Source organism: Pelodiscus sinensis, chromosome 32 (assembly GCF_052426305.1).
Source record: "Pelodiscus sinensis isolate ZL-2025 chromosome 32, ASM5242630v1, whole genome shotgun sequence".
Taxonomy (NCBI): Eukaryota; Metazoa; Chordata; order Testudines; family Trionychidae; genus Pelodiscus; species Pelodiscus sinensis.
In genome coordinates, this window is record NC_143083.1 from 10529618 (window position 1) to 10545291 (window position 15674).

Below are 15674 nucleotides of genomic sequence, written 5' to 3' on the forward strand. Positions count from 1 at the left end.
GCAGTTAGAACTTCAGGGGCATTGATGGTGCAGAATTGGGTTGAACACACCTAGCACAATGCCGAAGTGGCAGATTTTGTTAGGGATGGGTCAGGTTGGGTCCCCGAACCTATTGCCAGTGATGAGAGACTGAGAGAATTATGACTATCTAGAGATGTGGAATGGTGTCATCAAATATTTGGCAGCATGTGTAGTATTTGTGTTTTTCTCAGCTCTGTGCAGATAGTTGGCACGGCAAACCTCAGTCGAACTGCCCATGAGAGAGATTACCTTAACTTTTGTCCTGATTTTAAGAGGTTTTAAATTTACCCTGTTTACATTCTAGAAAGGCACGAGGCATTGCTAGATAATTTTTACTGCATTAACAACATTCTTTGGCAGTGAATAAAATATAAATATTTTATAAATTCCTCACCATGTCTTATGCATTGATGAACACACAATCTTTAAAGATTAGTCAATATATGCTAGGAATATGCTTTCTGGAAGCTGGCAGTTTCCATCTTTAGTCTGTGATATATAAATAGAGACTTTGAGGCTGAGGCTGATCCCCTCTCTGGCCCTTATACATTCCTTCTGCAATGTAATGAAGCTACAGGATGCACCTCTGTAAACCGGAACTCTCTAGTCTGGCAACATCCGTGTTTTGGCATGACCACATATGTTCCAGGATTAGAGTGTCCTGTCATGTTGCAGGGGGTGGGAGAGACAGGAGCTTGGTGCACTGTGGGAGATGTCGGGCTGGGAGCCAGGTGTGTAGCTGTGGAGGGGGAGAGTGAGAGGGAAGCCTGGTGCATGTGGTTCAGCTGGGCTGTGGGGGGAGAGGGTCAGAGCTGGGAAGGCCAGCACGCAGCCCCATTGGGCTGGGAGGGAGTTGTGGGAGGAGGAATAGGAAGCCCAGTGCATGACCCAGCTGGGCTGCCAGGAAGCCCGGGGGAGTGGCAGGGCAGGGGGGCCCAGAAATCACCTCCCTTGGTCCCGCAAATTCCCTCATCCTGAACCAGTTAGGTCCCAAGGAGGTCCAACCTGTACCTGGGTCTGATTCTTCTAGTTATGCTTTCTCAACATGCAAGTTGTATGTAAACAGGATTCTCCTTCTAAAAAATATGTATTCTGAAAGTGACAAAAGAGTTTTTTCTGCTATGTCCAGGTGTCCAATGTCTGCTGTTAACTTGCTTTGTACGTTGGTTCTAGTAATGCGGACTCAGGGGAGTCTCAGGTTAATCCTGAACACTAAGCTCTGGGCTCAGATGCAGATTGACAAAGCCAGTGAAAAAAGTATCCGTATCACAGCCATGGATACAGAGGACCAGGGAGTCAAAGTTTTTCTGATATCGGTGAGTGATTTTATTTACCCTCATTTTCCTGCCAAAAAGAGTTGTTTTTCTTTGACTAGCGTTCATATGCTTGTGACACTTAAGGTCTGCATGCACACCATGCACTTTCAATCAGATTTTGGTTAACCATGTACATTCATCCCACACATGCACCTTTATGTTTCTTGTGACCTGCACGGGTGGGCAAACAACCCTCAGTTCCTTCTCGACTGCCTCTGCCTGCGATGGAGCATGAGCATGTCCACATTGAGCATGCCTTGCTAATTTTTTTCTTATATTTGTTAGTTTGGTCTAGTTTCTTGGTTAGATTAGCTTAATTTAATAGTTGACTGTGATGGTTTATCTCCCCCGGTAGCAAGGTACTACCTGATAATTTTGGGGTTCCACTGAGCCCAATCCTGTTCCACCTCTCTGGGTTCACTTATAGTGCCCTGCTGAGCCAGATCCTTAAGCCGCCTCCAGCACACACACAGATAAGAAAAGATATAGACACTGAGACTAGTTGTGGGGGAGGGGAATTCAACTCAGGAATTGCCCTGCTCTCCAGTGTACACCCCCTCTGGAGCGTACACCCACAATTGTAAAGTCTAGCACAGCACAGAAATCTCAGGAAATCCACCCCCTCACAGCTTTTTCCTTTCCCCTTCCTCCAGCTTATGAATTCCACAAACAATGGCTGGCTTTAGCATGAAGATGTGCTGGGCCTCATACAAAGGGCCCTTTCTCTGTCTCAGGTCTCTGACTCAATGTCAAGAAATCCATGATGATCCCTATACAGAAAATACAGTTGTTGGATTTGTTGGTAGCCAGAACCTACATTATCATGGACAGATTGATAACATTGTCAGATCTTGTCAGGGCTAGTCAAAAGAGTCCGTAAAACTCATGAAGAAACTGCCTCCAGCTCCTAGATCACATGACGGCACTGTTGTAACAGATTGTGCAAAGTGTTGTCTTTATTGCTTCCAGGGTAACTCAGAGCAGTCTACTCACCAAACAGACAGAACTTAGACAAAGAGGTTTCGATTCATGCACTGGGTTAAAAATTCCCTAGGCTGGTGGAAAGGTTATCAGAACATTGAAGCAGGTGTTGCCTTCCTCTGACCAACCTAAATGGTCACTGTAACAACGGACACATCTCTGTTGGGATGGGGAGCACATCTTAACACTCAGACAATCCAGGGCAAATGGTCACCTCAAGAAACCAGTATGCACATCAATTAGTTGGAACTCAAGGTGCTCATGTTTGCCTTCACTTTCTGCCTCTTCTCAGGGCCATGACTGACAATGCGGCCTGCATGTTTTCTGTCAACTGTCTTCAGGAGCAAAATTCCCCTCTCTGAGTGCTGAAGTAATAAAGTTGCCGAACTGATACATAATCCATCAAATATATATTTTGGCAATGTACCTATATCATATTCAATATACCAGGCTGATACTTTTAAAAGACACTTTTCCTAAGACTACAAATAGGAGTTGGACTCTCTTACATTCCATGGCTTATTTCAAACGTGAAGATTTCCAGAAGCAGGCCTCTTCACCACCTCCATGAACAGCTTTGTATGTTCTGTTCACGATGAGGTCTAGGCCGCAGTTCCCTGAGAGATGCTTTCTTCCTGCATTAGATGAAGGGTCTGTTTTCTGTGTTTTACTGCTGACACCTCTGGTACTGAAGCTGATGAACAAAATCATTCTTGGAGATACTCCATGCATCTGACAAAATGGTTTTTACCCACGAAAGCTTATTCCCAAATAAATCTGTTAGTCCTTAAGGTGCCATGGGACTCCTTGTTTTTGCAGCTACAGACTAACATGGCTACCCCTTTGAAAATTATTCTTACCTGTTTTACCTGTCCCCTCGAGCAATCATGCTTCCAATCATCTCTTGAGACTCCAGTCAATTACTTCATCCTGGCCTAAAAGTTCCCTGCTTCAAGATACTGGGGTGAACATCACAGTGTTCATCCGCTGTCACCATTTATTTGATTGGGGCTAGTTGCAGGGGCTGTTTGACTTTTTTTTTTTTAAATAACTGTGACTGTTTCACTGTGTGGTTGTTTGTCTGAAAATTGTGAATTGGGAGTGTTTTGTTCCAGATAGGCCTGGAGTAGTTGATTGGAGGGAGAGGTTTGACCTGGGCCCTCTGCTTTGAGCCAGCAGCCAGTTTCGAACCAAGTGAACAGAGGACAGGCAAACTGAGAGTTTTCCTGGAAGTTCACCTGGGGGGAGTTCCCACAGAGTTTTTTTGCCTTTCAGGCTTCTGTGAGCAGTAAATACAGCATCTGAAGAGGTTCTTAGAAAGAAGACAGTATGGATAGTGAGCAATCAGCTGTTGTGATCTGCAAAGGATATGCTATGTTTGTCTTTCTCCCAGAGGATAGAAGCAACTTTATATGAAGTATAGACTGATCTCCATACTGGAAGAGAAGATTAAAGGACTAGAGACCTAAGTATCCAACCATGTATTGCATCAGAAAAAATGAAGACTTTCTGGATAGAAGTCAGTATTTGATACAGCAGGCACTGCATGCTGAAGAATCAGAGAGGGCAGTTGCAGAACGAGAGGAAAAAAATTGGCAGCATGTGCCCTCCAGAAAAAAGGAGAACTCATGTACACCTGATGCAGATAGAGGTAAGAAACCATATTCAGGCTCGCTATACAAATACTGCAGCAGAGAATGGTTTGGAAGACACATCTACGGGAAGGCATCAGAAGGAGAGCCCATCGACTGGAAGGCGTGGGATGTACTGTCCTAGGGGTGGGGGTTCCACAACCACCATTCCCAAAAAGAGAAAATGGTAGGTGGTGGTGGTCTGGGACTGCCTTCTAAGGGAGCCAGCCATTTTCCATTCAGTCCGGGAAACTTGAGAAGTATGCTGCATTGGCAATGCTGTTCTTTTCAGTACTGGACCCAATTCTGAAGCTCTCTTGTCCCTAGGAGAACACTTCTTCGGAGTCACCTGAAAGTGGAGCACGCATAGGGACACCACTCAAAGAAGAAGTTGCTCACACTATGAAATAACTGTAGTTTTTTGAGATGTTTCCATATGGGTGCTCCACTACCCTCCATCCCCTCTGCTTTTGTGTTCTCTCGGAGAGACTTTGCATGAGAGAAGGAACTGAGGGGAGATTGCCTAGGCAACCCCTGTTTACCCTCAGTGCTCAGCACAAGAATGCATTGGATGAATGCACAGATGCTGCGAATGAAAATCTCTGCTGGAAGGCACTTGGGGTGCTCACACACTTGAAGCGAAGCACCTAGTTAATGCAGAAGTGAGTAACCTCCATTTTTTTAAATTGCTATCATCTCTCCTTCCATAAAAAGATCACTGACAGCCCCTTTTCATTGCCAAAGGAATTATTTATTTATGGGAGAGAAGAAAGGAAGCAAAAGCATACTTGTTTGACAAGTCCTGTGTGTTGTAAAGTTGCTTTGCTAAGCAGAATTGTCCAACCAGTAGCCCTTGGAATTCCAGTGGGGGGTTGCTGATCTTGCTGTAAATGCATTGTCAAACCCCATATTTCAGAAATTACTTTTGAAAGAACCAAGGTATCTGGCTTATTAATGAAACAAGGGGGTGAGTAGATTTCTAAAAACAGCTATTTATAGGCATTCATGTTGGTATATCCACAAGAGCTCTGAAGAAAAAAGCAAGTGACTTAATTTCTAGCAAGTACTGATCTATGCCAGAAGTAATACTTCAGAACATAGGGGGGAAGGAGGAGATTCAAAGATGGCTGACAAGAATGATTAGAGGCCTGTGTTCCTTCTAAGCAGCATGGTCATACAGCTGCCCAGAAGTGAGTCAGGTGCTGCACATTTGATTAGCAGAGCTGCGCACATCTGGCTATGTATATACAGGTGCCCTCCCCCTTCTTCTCTGCTGCCATGTAGCTCCTGCCCTCTGCCTAGGAGCCCCTGGCTGGCTGCTCCTGGGACCTTTCTGCTTGCTGTACAGAGGAGGGGGTCAGAGGGAGAGAGGGTAGTGATATCAGTGTGTGCCCCGCCAACCCTATGTGCATGTGCCCCATCTCTGCAGAGCAGGAGAGCTGCTGGCAGCTGCTGCAGTCTGAACAACAAGCTTTCTGGTGAATGCCTTAAAGAAACAATGCACAGTCTCTCATAGACTTTCCCAGCAACCAGTGCACACGCAGTCTGTCTCTGTCTCTCTCGCACTTAATCACATACACACTCTGTGTGTTTGTGTGTGTGTGTGTCACTCATATACACACACATACAAACACACACTCACTGTGTCCCTCGCATGTACGCATATACGCACTGTCTCACGCATATGCATACACATACTGTCCACATTTGTCACACTCCCCTTCCAACACAGACTTTGTGGTGGTCATTTTACATCTTGATACTTCTCTGTAATTTTAGTCTTTCAAAGAGCTGATACTTTAATGTTTATTTATCTCTTATACTTAAATTTTAATTCTTTGAGTTCTAAAATGCCTAACCTATCCTGACTGGAGTAATTATCCCCGTGATAACATTTTAAAAATATATATTCTATCTAGCCTTTTTGTTTCTATTGATGGTGCACATCCACACATTACTTAAGTATTGGTGCACATAAAAAATGAATTCTACATATAGATGGAGAAAATTTGAGGGAACATTAAAGGGCCTAGAAGAACTCTCCTCAGAAGAGAAATTAAAAAGATTGGGTTTATAACCTTAGATGAGACAGGTAAAAAGGAGACATGATAAAAGTATGCAAAATGATGTTTGGAATAGAAAAGGTAGATTGGGTTCTATGTCATAAAACAGGAACATCCAATTAACTGAAAACTAATAAATTCAAAATAGATACAAGGAAATATTTTTATATTCATTGTGATAATGAGGTCCACGGGCTGTCATGGAGGCCATCAGATTAGCAGTAGTTAGGAATGGATTGGTCTTAATTATTTAATGATTGTCACTCTGTGTCTCCTTGAAGCCTAGAATGTCTGAGTCAGGGTGAAGTGATAGAAACAGCTCCAGATTGAAACACTCAGGACACCTTGAGGGTCAGTCATCACTGAGATTTGCCGTTTTTTACTGTCCAGTGTTTTGAGTTCACAAATTAGCCATAAGTAGCAGCCTGGCATGTGTCTAAGGAGTGCCAGAAGTCTTGGCCATTGTGATTCCAGAGCTAACTCGTGCAGTCCCTACCTTATTCTTCAGCTAACTTGCATTGCTTGTGTAAAGGGAGACAGCAAGGGTGGTAGATTACTTGACCCGGTTATAGTAGTGCGTTAGAACAACTCATACAACAACACAAACAGCATACACAGTAACCTTAAACAAACATCGTCCTTCATGGCAGAAAAAAATCCTCCTTAATCACCTACACAAAGCAACACATCTCAGGTAGGGATGGATATAAGCAACTAGTCGACTATCTGATAAGCAGAAGCTTATCAAATAGTTGACACACTAGTCAACTAGGGCCCCCCCCCCCATCAGAAAGAGGCAGCAAGGAGGGAGGGGTATAGAGGAGAGTGTGCTGGGGGGAGCCAGATTAAAAGCCAGTTCCCCCCAGCTCTAGCTCCATGGGAGGGGGCAGGGTCGCAGCAGCGGCGTTCCACCTTTGAAATGTTCAAGATTCCCTGCTGGGGCTCTTGTACATTTCAAAGTGGGATCACGGCGTGAAGCTTGGGCCCTGCTTTGACACTTGTACATTTCAAAGGCAGAACGCTGCGTGGTGCTTGCTACATTTCAAAGGTGGAACAGCTGGGCGGGGTCTTGCTACATTTCAAAGAGGAAGCTCCCTTTTCGACTAATCGAATAGTCGATGGAAATTCCATTGACTATTCAATTAGTCAATTAATCTAATTTTAACATCCCTAATCTCAGCGCAACACAACGCAGACACATGTTAACACGGTCAGCATGGACAATAACCTCAGCTGTCACTCTGAAGCCAAGAATGTCTGACTCAATGTGAAGCAATGAAAAAAACTACAAGTATGGTTAAGAGCACTTTTTGTTTAGAATATTGCCAGATTCAATTATTGCTGGAATTCATGGTCTGTTTTCATCCAGTTTTTAAAATTCCATCCACTTTCCACTTTTTTTATACACATGATTTCATTAATTATACCCTTGCAACAGCCTAGCTTTCAGCTGCTGGTATGAATATTATCCACTGAATAATTTAGTTTTGAAAAGGCTACAACTCCCCTTAGAGTGTTCTAGAAAGTCAGATGCCATATACTGGGCTTCATGAACCACAAGTCTGGCAATTCACAGTTATTAAATGTGTTTTGTTAGAAAGTTAGGGGGTGTTATAGGTACATGATAAAATAATCACAAGTCATTTTACTAATAAATCTGTGTACAGGATGTATGAATGACAGTCCAGATAGATTGTTTGAGGGGACTTTGAATGTTGAAGACTTCCCTCTGTAAAGAAAGTAGAAGCTTAAATTTAGCCCCCTCTGCCCCTCCAAAAAAAAAAAAAAAAAGCCTGTGCATTTGGCCTGCAGCTGGGTGATTCTGAGTCTCCCCTCTGTGCCTTTTCTTTTGTTGTTGGTTCCTCTTCAATATCTTCTTGGGATGAAGGAGGTTGCATGTGGTTTCTTCTAAAGTCAACCAACATTCCCTTCAGTCAGCCATAGGAAGTGGTTGGAGAGCATCACTGAGTGCCCAGCCCTTGTCCACCAATGCTGTGATTCCATTGCTACTAACTCTCTGATTTGGTCTGAAAACAGCCAGCTGGATACCAGACCTACTGATTCTGAAATCTACAGTGTGAAATTCTAAAGCAGTGAAGGATGTTTAGGTGGGAATGTTTTGCTCTAACTTAAAATCTTACTTTTTTGACATTTTAAAAATCCATAGGCAAGTTCTAAAGATACAGGACAGCTATATGCTGCATTGCACCATCGGATCTTGGCTCTACGGTGTAGAGTGGAACAAGAGCAAGAAACAAAGATCACAGCCCCCGAGCCAGGGGTAACACAATCAAATGAAGAAGATAGTGATGATGATGATGATGATGTCATTGTTCCTACAGGATCTGCTGGGAGTGGTAAGCAAGAAAATGCTAAACTTTCTAGTTTCCTGTACTGTTCTCCCTTTGTACTTTTACAATGCAAACTGTTCGAGTCTTCCATTAATGCATAACTCTTACTTACATTCATGAGTGTTTGTAGTATAGGGTCCATTACGTGGACGTAGCTGTAGTCACAGCCAACTCGTCCAGTCACCTAATAGAAATTTCCTTATATTTGTCACATTCCTCTAAATGGTTGTTGAAAAGTTCCCCGCATGGCTTAGCATGGAGGGCCCTTAGTGGCGCTGTGGCCTTAATTACAGGATATTAATTAGTTCATCATTGTCAATTCTCATTAGTACAAGAATGGCCACACTGGGTCAGACCAAAGGTCCATCTAGCCCAGTATCCTGTCTTCCAACAGTGGCCAATGTCAGGTGCCCCAGAGGGTGTGAACAGAGCAGGTAATCATCAAATGATCCCTCTCCTGTCATCCATTTCCCAACAAACAGAGGCTAGGGATGCCAATTCTACCCATCCTAGCTAATAGCCATTGATGAACCCAGCCTCTGTGAATTTATCTAGTTCTTTCTTGAACCCTGTTAAAGTCCTAGCTTTTACAACAACCTCTGGCAAGGATTTCCACAGGTTCACTGTGGATGTTTTCAGAGAACTGTCCACAATGACTCCAAGATCTCTCTCTTGAGTAGTTGTAGCTAAATTAGTCCCCCTCATATTGTATGTCTAGTTGGGATTATTTTTTCCAATGTGCATTACTTTACATTTATCAACATTAAATTTCATTTGCCATTTTGTTGTCCAATCACTTAGTTTGGTGAGATCTCTTTTAAGCTTTTGACAGTCTACTTTGGCTTTAACTATCTTGAGCAGTTTAGTGTCATCTGCAAATTTTGCCACCTCACTGTTTACCCCTTTCTCCAGATCATTTATAAATAGGTTGAATAGGATTGGTCCCAGTATGGATCCTTGGGACCATTCTCCATTCTGAAAATTTAACATTTATTCCTACCATTTGTTTCCTGTCTTGTTAACCAGTTATCAATCCAGAAGAGGACTTTCTCTCTTATCCCGTGACAACTTACTTTACTTAAGAGCCTTTAGTGAGGGGCTTTGTCAAAGGCTTTCTGGAAATCTAAGTACACTATACCCACTGGATCCCCCCTTGCCCATATATTTCTTTATTCCCTCAAAGAACTCTAGGGCTACGTCTACAGTGGCCCCTTTTTCGGAAGGGGCATGCTAATTTTGAAAGTGGGAATAGGGAAATCCGCGGGGGATTTAAATATCCCCCGCGGATTTAAATAAACATGTCCGCCGCTTTTTTCCCAGCTTGGGGAAAAGCCGGAAAAAAAGCATCTAGACTGGCCCGATCCTCCGGAATAAAGCCCTATTCCGGAGGATCTCTTATTCCTACTTTGAAGGGCTTTATTCCGGAGGATGGGACCAGTCTAGATGCTTTTTTTCCGGCTTTTCCCCAAGCCGGGAAAAAAGCGGCGGACATGTTTATTTAAATCTGCGGGGGATATTTAAATCCCCCGCGGATTTCCCTATTCCCACTTTCAAAATTAGCATGCCCCTTCTGAAAAAGGGGCCACTGTAGACGTAGCCAAGTAGATTAGTAAGGCAGGATTTCCCTTTACAGAAACTGTTGACTTTTCCCCAACAAATTAGGTTCAAACTGTCTTATTGGCAGATTAAGGGTCATGAGTTTCTGATTTCTGCCTTCAACCTAGTGAAATGTTGTCCTTTATCAAAAAGTCCAGAGAAGAGCAACAAAAATGATTAAAGGTCTAGAAAACCTGATCTATGAGGGAAGATTGAAAAAAACTGAGGTTGTTTAGTCTGCAGAAGAGAAGACTGAGGAGACCTAACACTTTTCAAGTACAGCCACTCCCCGACTTACAAACACACTGACTTACAACCATCCGTACTCACGACCAACCTACCATTAACTCCATTATAATATTTTCGAGTTGAGAAGCATGTACATCAAGTTTTTCGAACAGTACGGGCAGCGCATTTAAGGGTATTGCCAACTTTCGACCAAATCGAGTTACGACCAGATGTTCGGAACATAACCCGTTCCTAAGTCGGGGACTGCCTATACATAAAAGTTTGTTTGTTTTTGTTTGTTATAATGAGAAGAGAGAAAAAATATTCCTGTTAACCTCTGAGGATAGGACAAGAAGCAATGGACTTAAATTGCAGCAGGGATGTTTAGGTTGGAAATTAGAAAAACTTCCTAACTCTCAGGTTGGTTAAGCAGGCTATAAAATCTTCATTGTTGGAGATTTTTAAGAGCAGGTTAGACAAACATCCACCAGATGTGGTCTAGATGATACTTAGTACAGTCATGAATTCAGGGGATGGGATTAGATGACCCCTATGATTCTATGAAAATGATGACAAGCTCCCATTGTTTCCAGGCTGCCTTTAGGGAAGATGTTGGCCCTTTAGTCATGATATGAGGCATAGTCAGGGATCAGGAGAATATAGAAAAGTGGGTAATAGGACTGTGTGGGCAGCCAGGAGTGCAGATGTATTAGGAAATAGTAAGGAGTCAGAGGAGTAGGGAACAGGGAAACAGGAGGGAGACTGAAAGTTGGGAGCAAAGGAAGGAGGAGTCATTTCAAGACTTGTGGATGGGAACCAGCTATCTTCTGTCTTCCTATAGCTAGAAACCTCCCATTCTTTTGCTGCTGCCAGTTCTACAACCTGTCTCATGGTAAAAAAAATAGCAAGCATGATTTGCAGCAGTGACTGAGTTTGGAGCAGCACCTCAGTTCTGGCAGAATGAAAGGCTCAGTAGTTTAGATGTCTATACAGAAATGTAACGAGTATGGGGAATAAAAAGAAAAGAATTGGCAGTTAAATTATGAATTCGCATCACAGAGACTTGGTGAGATAAATCTCTTGACAGACCTGTTGCTATACTGGGGGAATAGTATCTTCTGTGAATGAACAGTGGGATAGCTTCTTCAGGAAAGATAGTGGAAAAAAGGGTGGAGGTGGATTGCCTTATACATCAAGGACATATATACTTATTCTGAGATCCAAACGGAGATGAGACACACACAGTTGAAAGTCTGAATAAAGAAAAAATAGGGGGAGAATAGGGATGACATCACAGTAGGGCTCTTTTGTAGACCACCAAATGTGGAAGAAGATGTGAATAAGACCTTACTAAAACAAATAACAGAAATGGTAGTAATGGGGGACTTTACTTTTTCAACAGGTTTCTGGGTAGTTAATTCACTAAATGCAAAATGTCCAATAATTCTTGGAATGTATTGGAGACAGCATTTTGTTTCAGAAAGTGGAGGGAGGTAACTTGGTGAACAGCCATTTTAGACTTGATTCTGAGGAATTGGTTGTGAATATGAAAGTGGAAGGCAGTTTGGGTGAAAGTGATCACGAAATGATAGATTGCGTGATCCTAAGGAAAGAATGAGAACAACAGAATAAGGACAATGGACTTACAAAAACCGCAGTCTTTAACAATCTCAGAGAACTGGTAAGGTAAGGAAGAAAGCCTTAGATATAAAGGAGTTCAGAAGAGCTGTCAGGGTACGTCTACACTAGTCCCCTAGATCGATCTAGAGAGGCCAATGAGGGCAACCGGAATTTCAAATCAAGCCCAGGATTTAAATATCCCGCCCTTGATTTGCATGTTCCCGGCCGGTCACCATTTTAGAAATTCACTAGCTCATTCACTAGCTCAAAGTAACTGCCCACATCTACACGCGGCAGTAAACGGGATTCCGATTTAAAGGCCCTAATTCCAACTAGCTGGTAAACGTCATTGCAGGAGGAATACCAGCTAATTCCATGTAGGAAAATACATCATAAAAGTTAATGCACACGTAAAAGACATTAGCAGTAAGAAGACATTCTTTAAATACATGAACAAGAGAAATGCAAAGGAAAGTAAAGGTGGTCATCTTAGCAGGGAAGGAGAGCTAATAGCTGATGACATCAGGAAGGCTGAGGTGTTTAATGCCTATTTTGCGTCATTCTTCACGAAAAGGGTTAATTATGGCTAGATACTGAACACAACTAATACTAATAACATGGCGGAAGGAAGGCAAGCTGAAATGAGGAAAGAATTAGTTAAAGAATATTTAAATAAATTAGTTGCATTGACATCAGCAGTGACTGAAATTCATCTTAGGGTACTTAAGGAATTGGCTGAAATAATCTCTGAACCATTAGCAGTTACCTTCAAGAGCTAATGGAGGACAGGTGATGTCCCAGAGAACTGGACAAGGGTAAATGTAGTGCCTGTGTTCAAAAGAGGGAGCAAAGAGGACCTGGGAAATTAGACTAGTCAGCCTAACTTTGGTACCTGGGAAGTTACTGTAAGAAATTATTAAATAATTAATTTGGAATTATAAGTAGGGGCCTTACCAAATTCATGGCCATGAAAAATGTCATGGGCTGTGAAATCTGATCTCCCATGGTGAAATCAGATCTATTGTATGGGTCCTGACCCAAAAGGGAGTTGCAGGGGATTGCGATATTGCCTTCCTTACTTTTGCAGGCGGCAGCTCTCCAGATGTCCAGCTCTGAAGGCAGTGCCACCGCCAGCAGCAGCATAGAAATTAGGGCAGCAGTACTGCATCCCTCCCCCCCCATCTCCTGTTTGAGTCAGTATCCCTACATTACAACACTATCAAACTTCAGATTTAAATGGCTGAAATCATGAAATATGTGATTTTTTTTTTTTTTTAAAATCCTGTGACCATGAAATTGACCTAAATGGACCATGAATTTGATAGGGCCCTAAATATAAGGAATAACCTGCATGGAGAGGTCAAGAACAAATCGTTCCAAACCAACCTAATTTCCTTCTTTGACAGAGTCACTGGCCTAGTGGATGGGGATAAGCAGCAGACATGATATATCTCAATTTTAATAAGGTTTTTGATTAAGTCTCACATGACATTTTCCTAAGCACACTAAGAAAATATAGCTCCTAAAGTCCCTTCAAACCCTGCATTTCTATGATAATATAGAAGGGGGGTGATGATAGTTCTGTGTGGCCAGACAAGAACAGGTGGGAGATGTGTAATGGGGGTGGAGGTTGGATTTGGGAATGAAGGAATGAGAGAAGCAGAGATTTTTGGGCTCTTGTCTCTTGCCTTGAAATCCTAAGACTGAAATTCCTCCATGGGCTTCTAAGAACTGGGAACTCTAGAGCAGTGTTTTTCAACCTTTTTGATACTAGAGACTGGCTTGCTGCCTTCCTAAACTATGTTGGGGATCTCTCGGACTGGTTCCAGTCCACAGACCAGTTGTTGAGAAACACTGTTCTAGCTTATAGGTGGGAGAGGGAGGCATAGAGCAGTGGGAAAATCCAGCTGTAGCCTGCATTCCATAGTTTGCATCAGAAAATAGCACAGTAAGTTTTAGAGATAAATATTTCTTGTAACCATGATCTTTTTCTTTGTTTCAGCTCCTAATGATGAAGGAGATGGGCAGAATATTGGCAGCACATAGCAACTGTGAGCCCATCTGCTTGCAAGGCTGCTGCAAACCCCATCTTGCAGGCACCTCTGTGGATACCCCAGACCAGCGATTGTTCCAGACAGTATGGAAGGCTCCAGGACTTAGGAACTGTGCATCCCTGTTCTGTTGATTTGGTTTTTTTGGTCTGGATCAGTAGATTCCACAAAAAAAAGCAGACTTGGAAACTGCCTGAATGTGGTTTGGGACATGAAAGCTCATCATATTGATGAGCAGAAAAATAACATTTCCCCTTTTTCCTTGTAATTGGAATGGCACATTATGACTTGTCACAGCTTTTCATTGGGACCTTTCGACTGTTTTTTCAGTAGCTCATGTTTTGCAGGCCTCTGAGATTGAACTTTCCAGCACGGTTCCAACTTGAATTCTTTCTTAACCCCTGCTTCTCCCTTTTCAGTTCCTGCTGCCCGCAGAGAAGCTGTGCTCTTCTCTGGTCGTGCCCTCGCTGATTACCCTCTGGCTTTGTTCTCTTTGGATTGCAGAGAGGGCAGCTTGCCTTTTTTACCTTAATCCTAGTGTAATTAGTGGACATCATTGTCCTTTGTCTGGTGGGTCTCTACACAGAGGTTAAACACAAAAAAAGTGGCTTGACAGGAAAGCCTTGTACTGAGTTAATAAGAGACTTTAAAGTTCACTGGACCTTTTGTTAATCCTTTTCTTCTTCCCTCCCACTTCCAATATTATTATTTGGGGGTTTCTATTGTGCTGATACTTTTTTATTTTAGTTATGAATAAGATGCTCTCGTGTGTTGAGAAAGTGAATCTATTGTTTTGTACTGTTCTTTTCTGTTACTATTTAAGGGAGAGCTAAGCCACTATAAATAATAGGTGTTACATACAGTTTTTCTTAGTAAACTTACATTCTTGTGGCTGTGATTAAAGCGTAGGGTGGCACACAGGTCACACACCCCCCGAGCAGCTGAAACACTGCTGTCTGCATTTGGAAGAATAAGATGGGCTCATTTGGTGAGTTGAGCAAGCCATTACAAAAAATCTATACACGAAACCGATGTTTTCATTACAAGTATGTCTACAGTGCAGTTAGGCACTTGCCCTGACAATGCCAGCTGACCGCGGCTCCCAGGCTGGAACAGGAGAGCTGGGTCATTGCAGTGTATAGACATTTGGCATCAGGCTGCAGCCCAAGCCTGGAAGTCTGCAGTGGAGTAACATAGCCTCCCAGCCCAAATCTTGGGAACCAGAGTCAATGGGCAGTGGCCAGCTGCAGGTTTTCATTTGCTCTGTAAACATGACTTGAATTTCAGTTCAGCAAAATACTTAAGCATTGTGCCTAACTAAGCACATTAGTAACCACACCATTACTGGGATTACTGCTATGCTTAACATTAGCACATCTGCTTAAGCACTTGCTGGACTGACAGCTTTAATTAGCAAATCACTTTCTAACCCTGCCCCTTTCTTGCCTCCTTAGGTTTTGCAATATGAAGAATTATTGCTAGCTTTGATTAACTTGTGCTGAAGAATGATGAATCCTGTTTTGCCAAATAAAGGCAAAAAAAGTGTTTGTCTTTCTATGTCATTCTGAAGGGTTTCTTGTGTAGCCACAGTTCATTTTGTTTTTGTCACTTTCTAATTTTTTGGCCTCGTGTCAAACTCACTGTATTTCAGTAACCAATTGATACAATAATCTCATTCCTGTCCAGTGAAGATGGAATACATAGCCAGCTAAGAACCATGTGTAGCCCACTTTCCTATAAATATCCCCATTTTATTTTATTTTCTCTTATAATTTCATACTCTTTGTACATTTTTAAAAAATTTAGACTGGGGAGA

General features: G+C 42.6%; 1 protein-coding gene across 8 annotated transcripts in view; it reads left to right on the forward strand.

Annotated features, from left to right (window-relative positions):
* Positions 1-14050, forward strand: part of RANBP3 (RAN binding protein 3) — a 100036-nt gene extending 85986 nt beyond the window's left edge. For all 8 annotated transcript variants that reach the window (XM_075902972.2, XM_075902976.2, XM_075902977.2 and 5 more), the window contains 3 exons: positions 1195-1337; positions 8180-8369; positions 13810-14050. In XM_075902972.2, the coding sequence (XP_075759087.2) occupies positions 1195-1337; positions 8180-8369; positions 13810-13853 (377 nt within the window). In that variant the 3' untranslated portion in view covers positions 13854-14050. The remainder of the gene's footprint in view (positions 1-1194; positions 1338-8179; positions 8370-13809) is intronic.
* The last annotated feature ends 1624 nt before the right edge of the window (positions 14051-15674 follow it).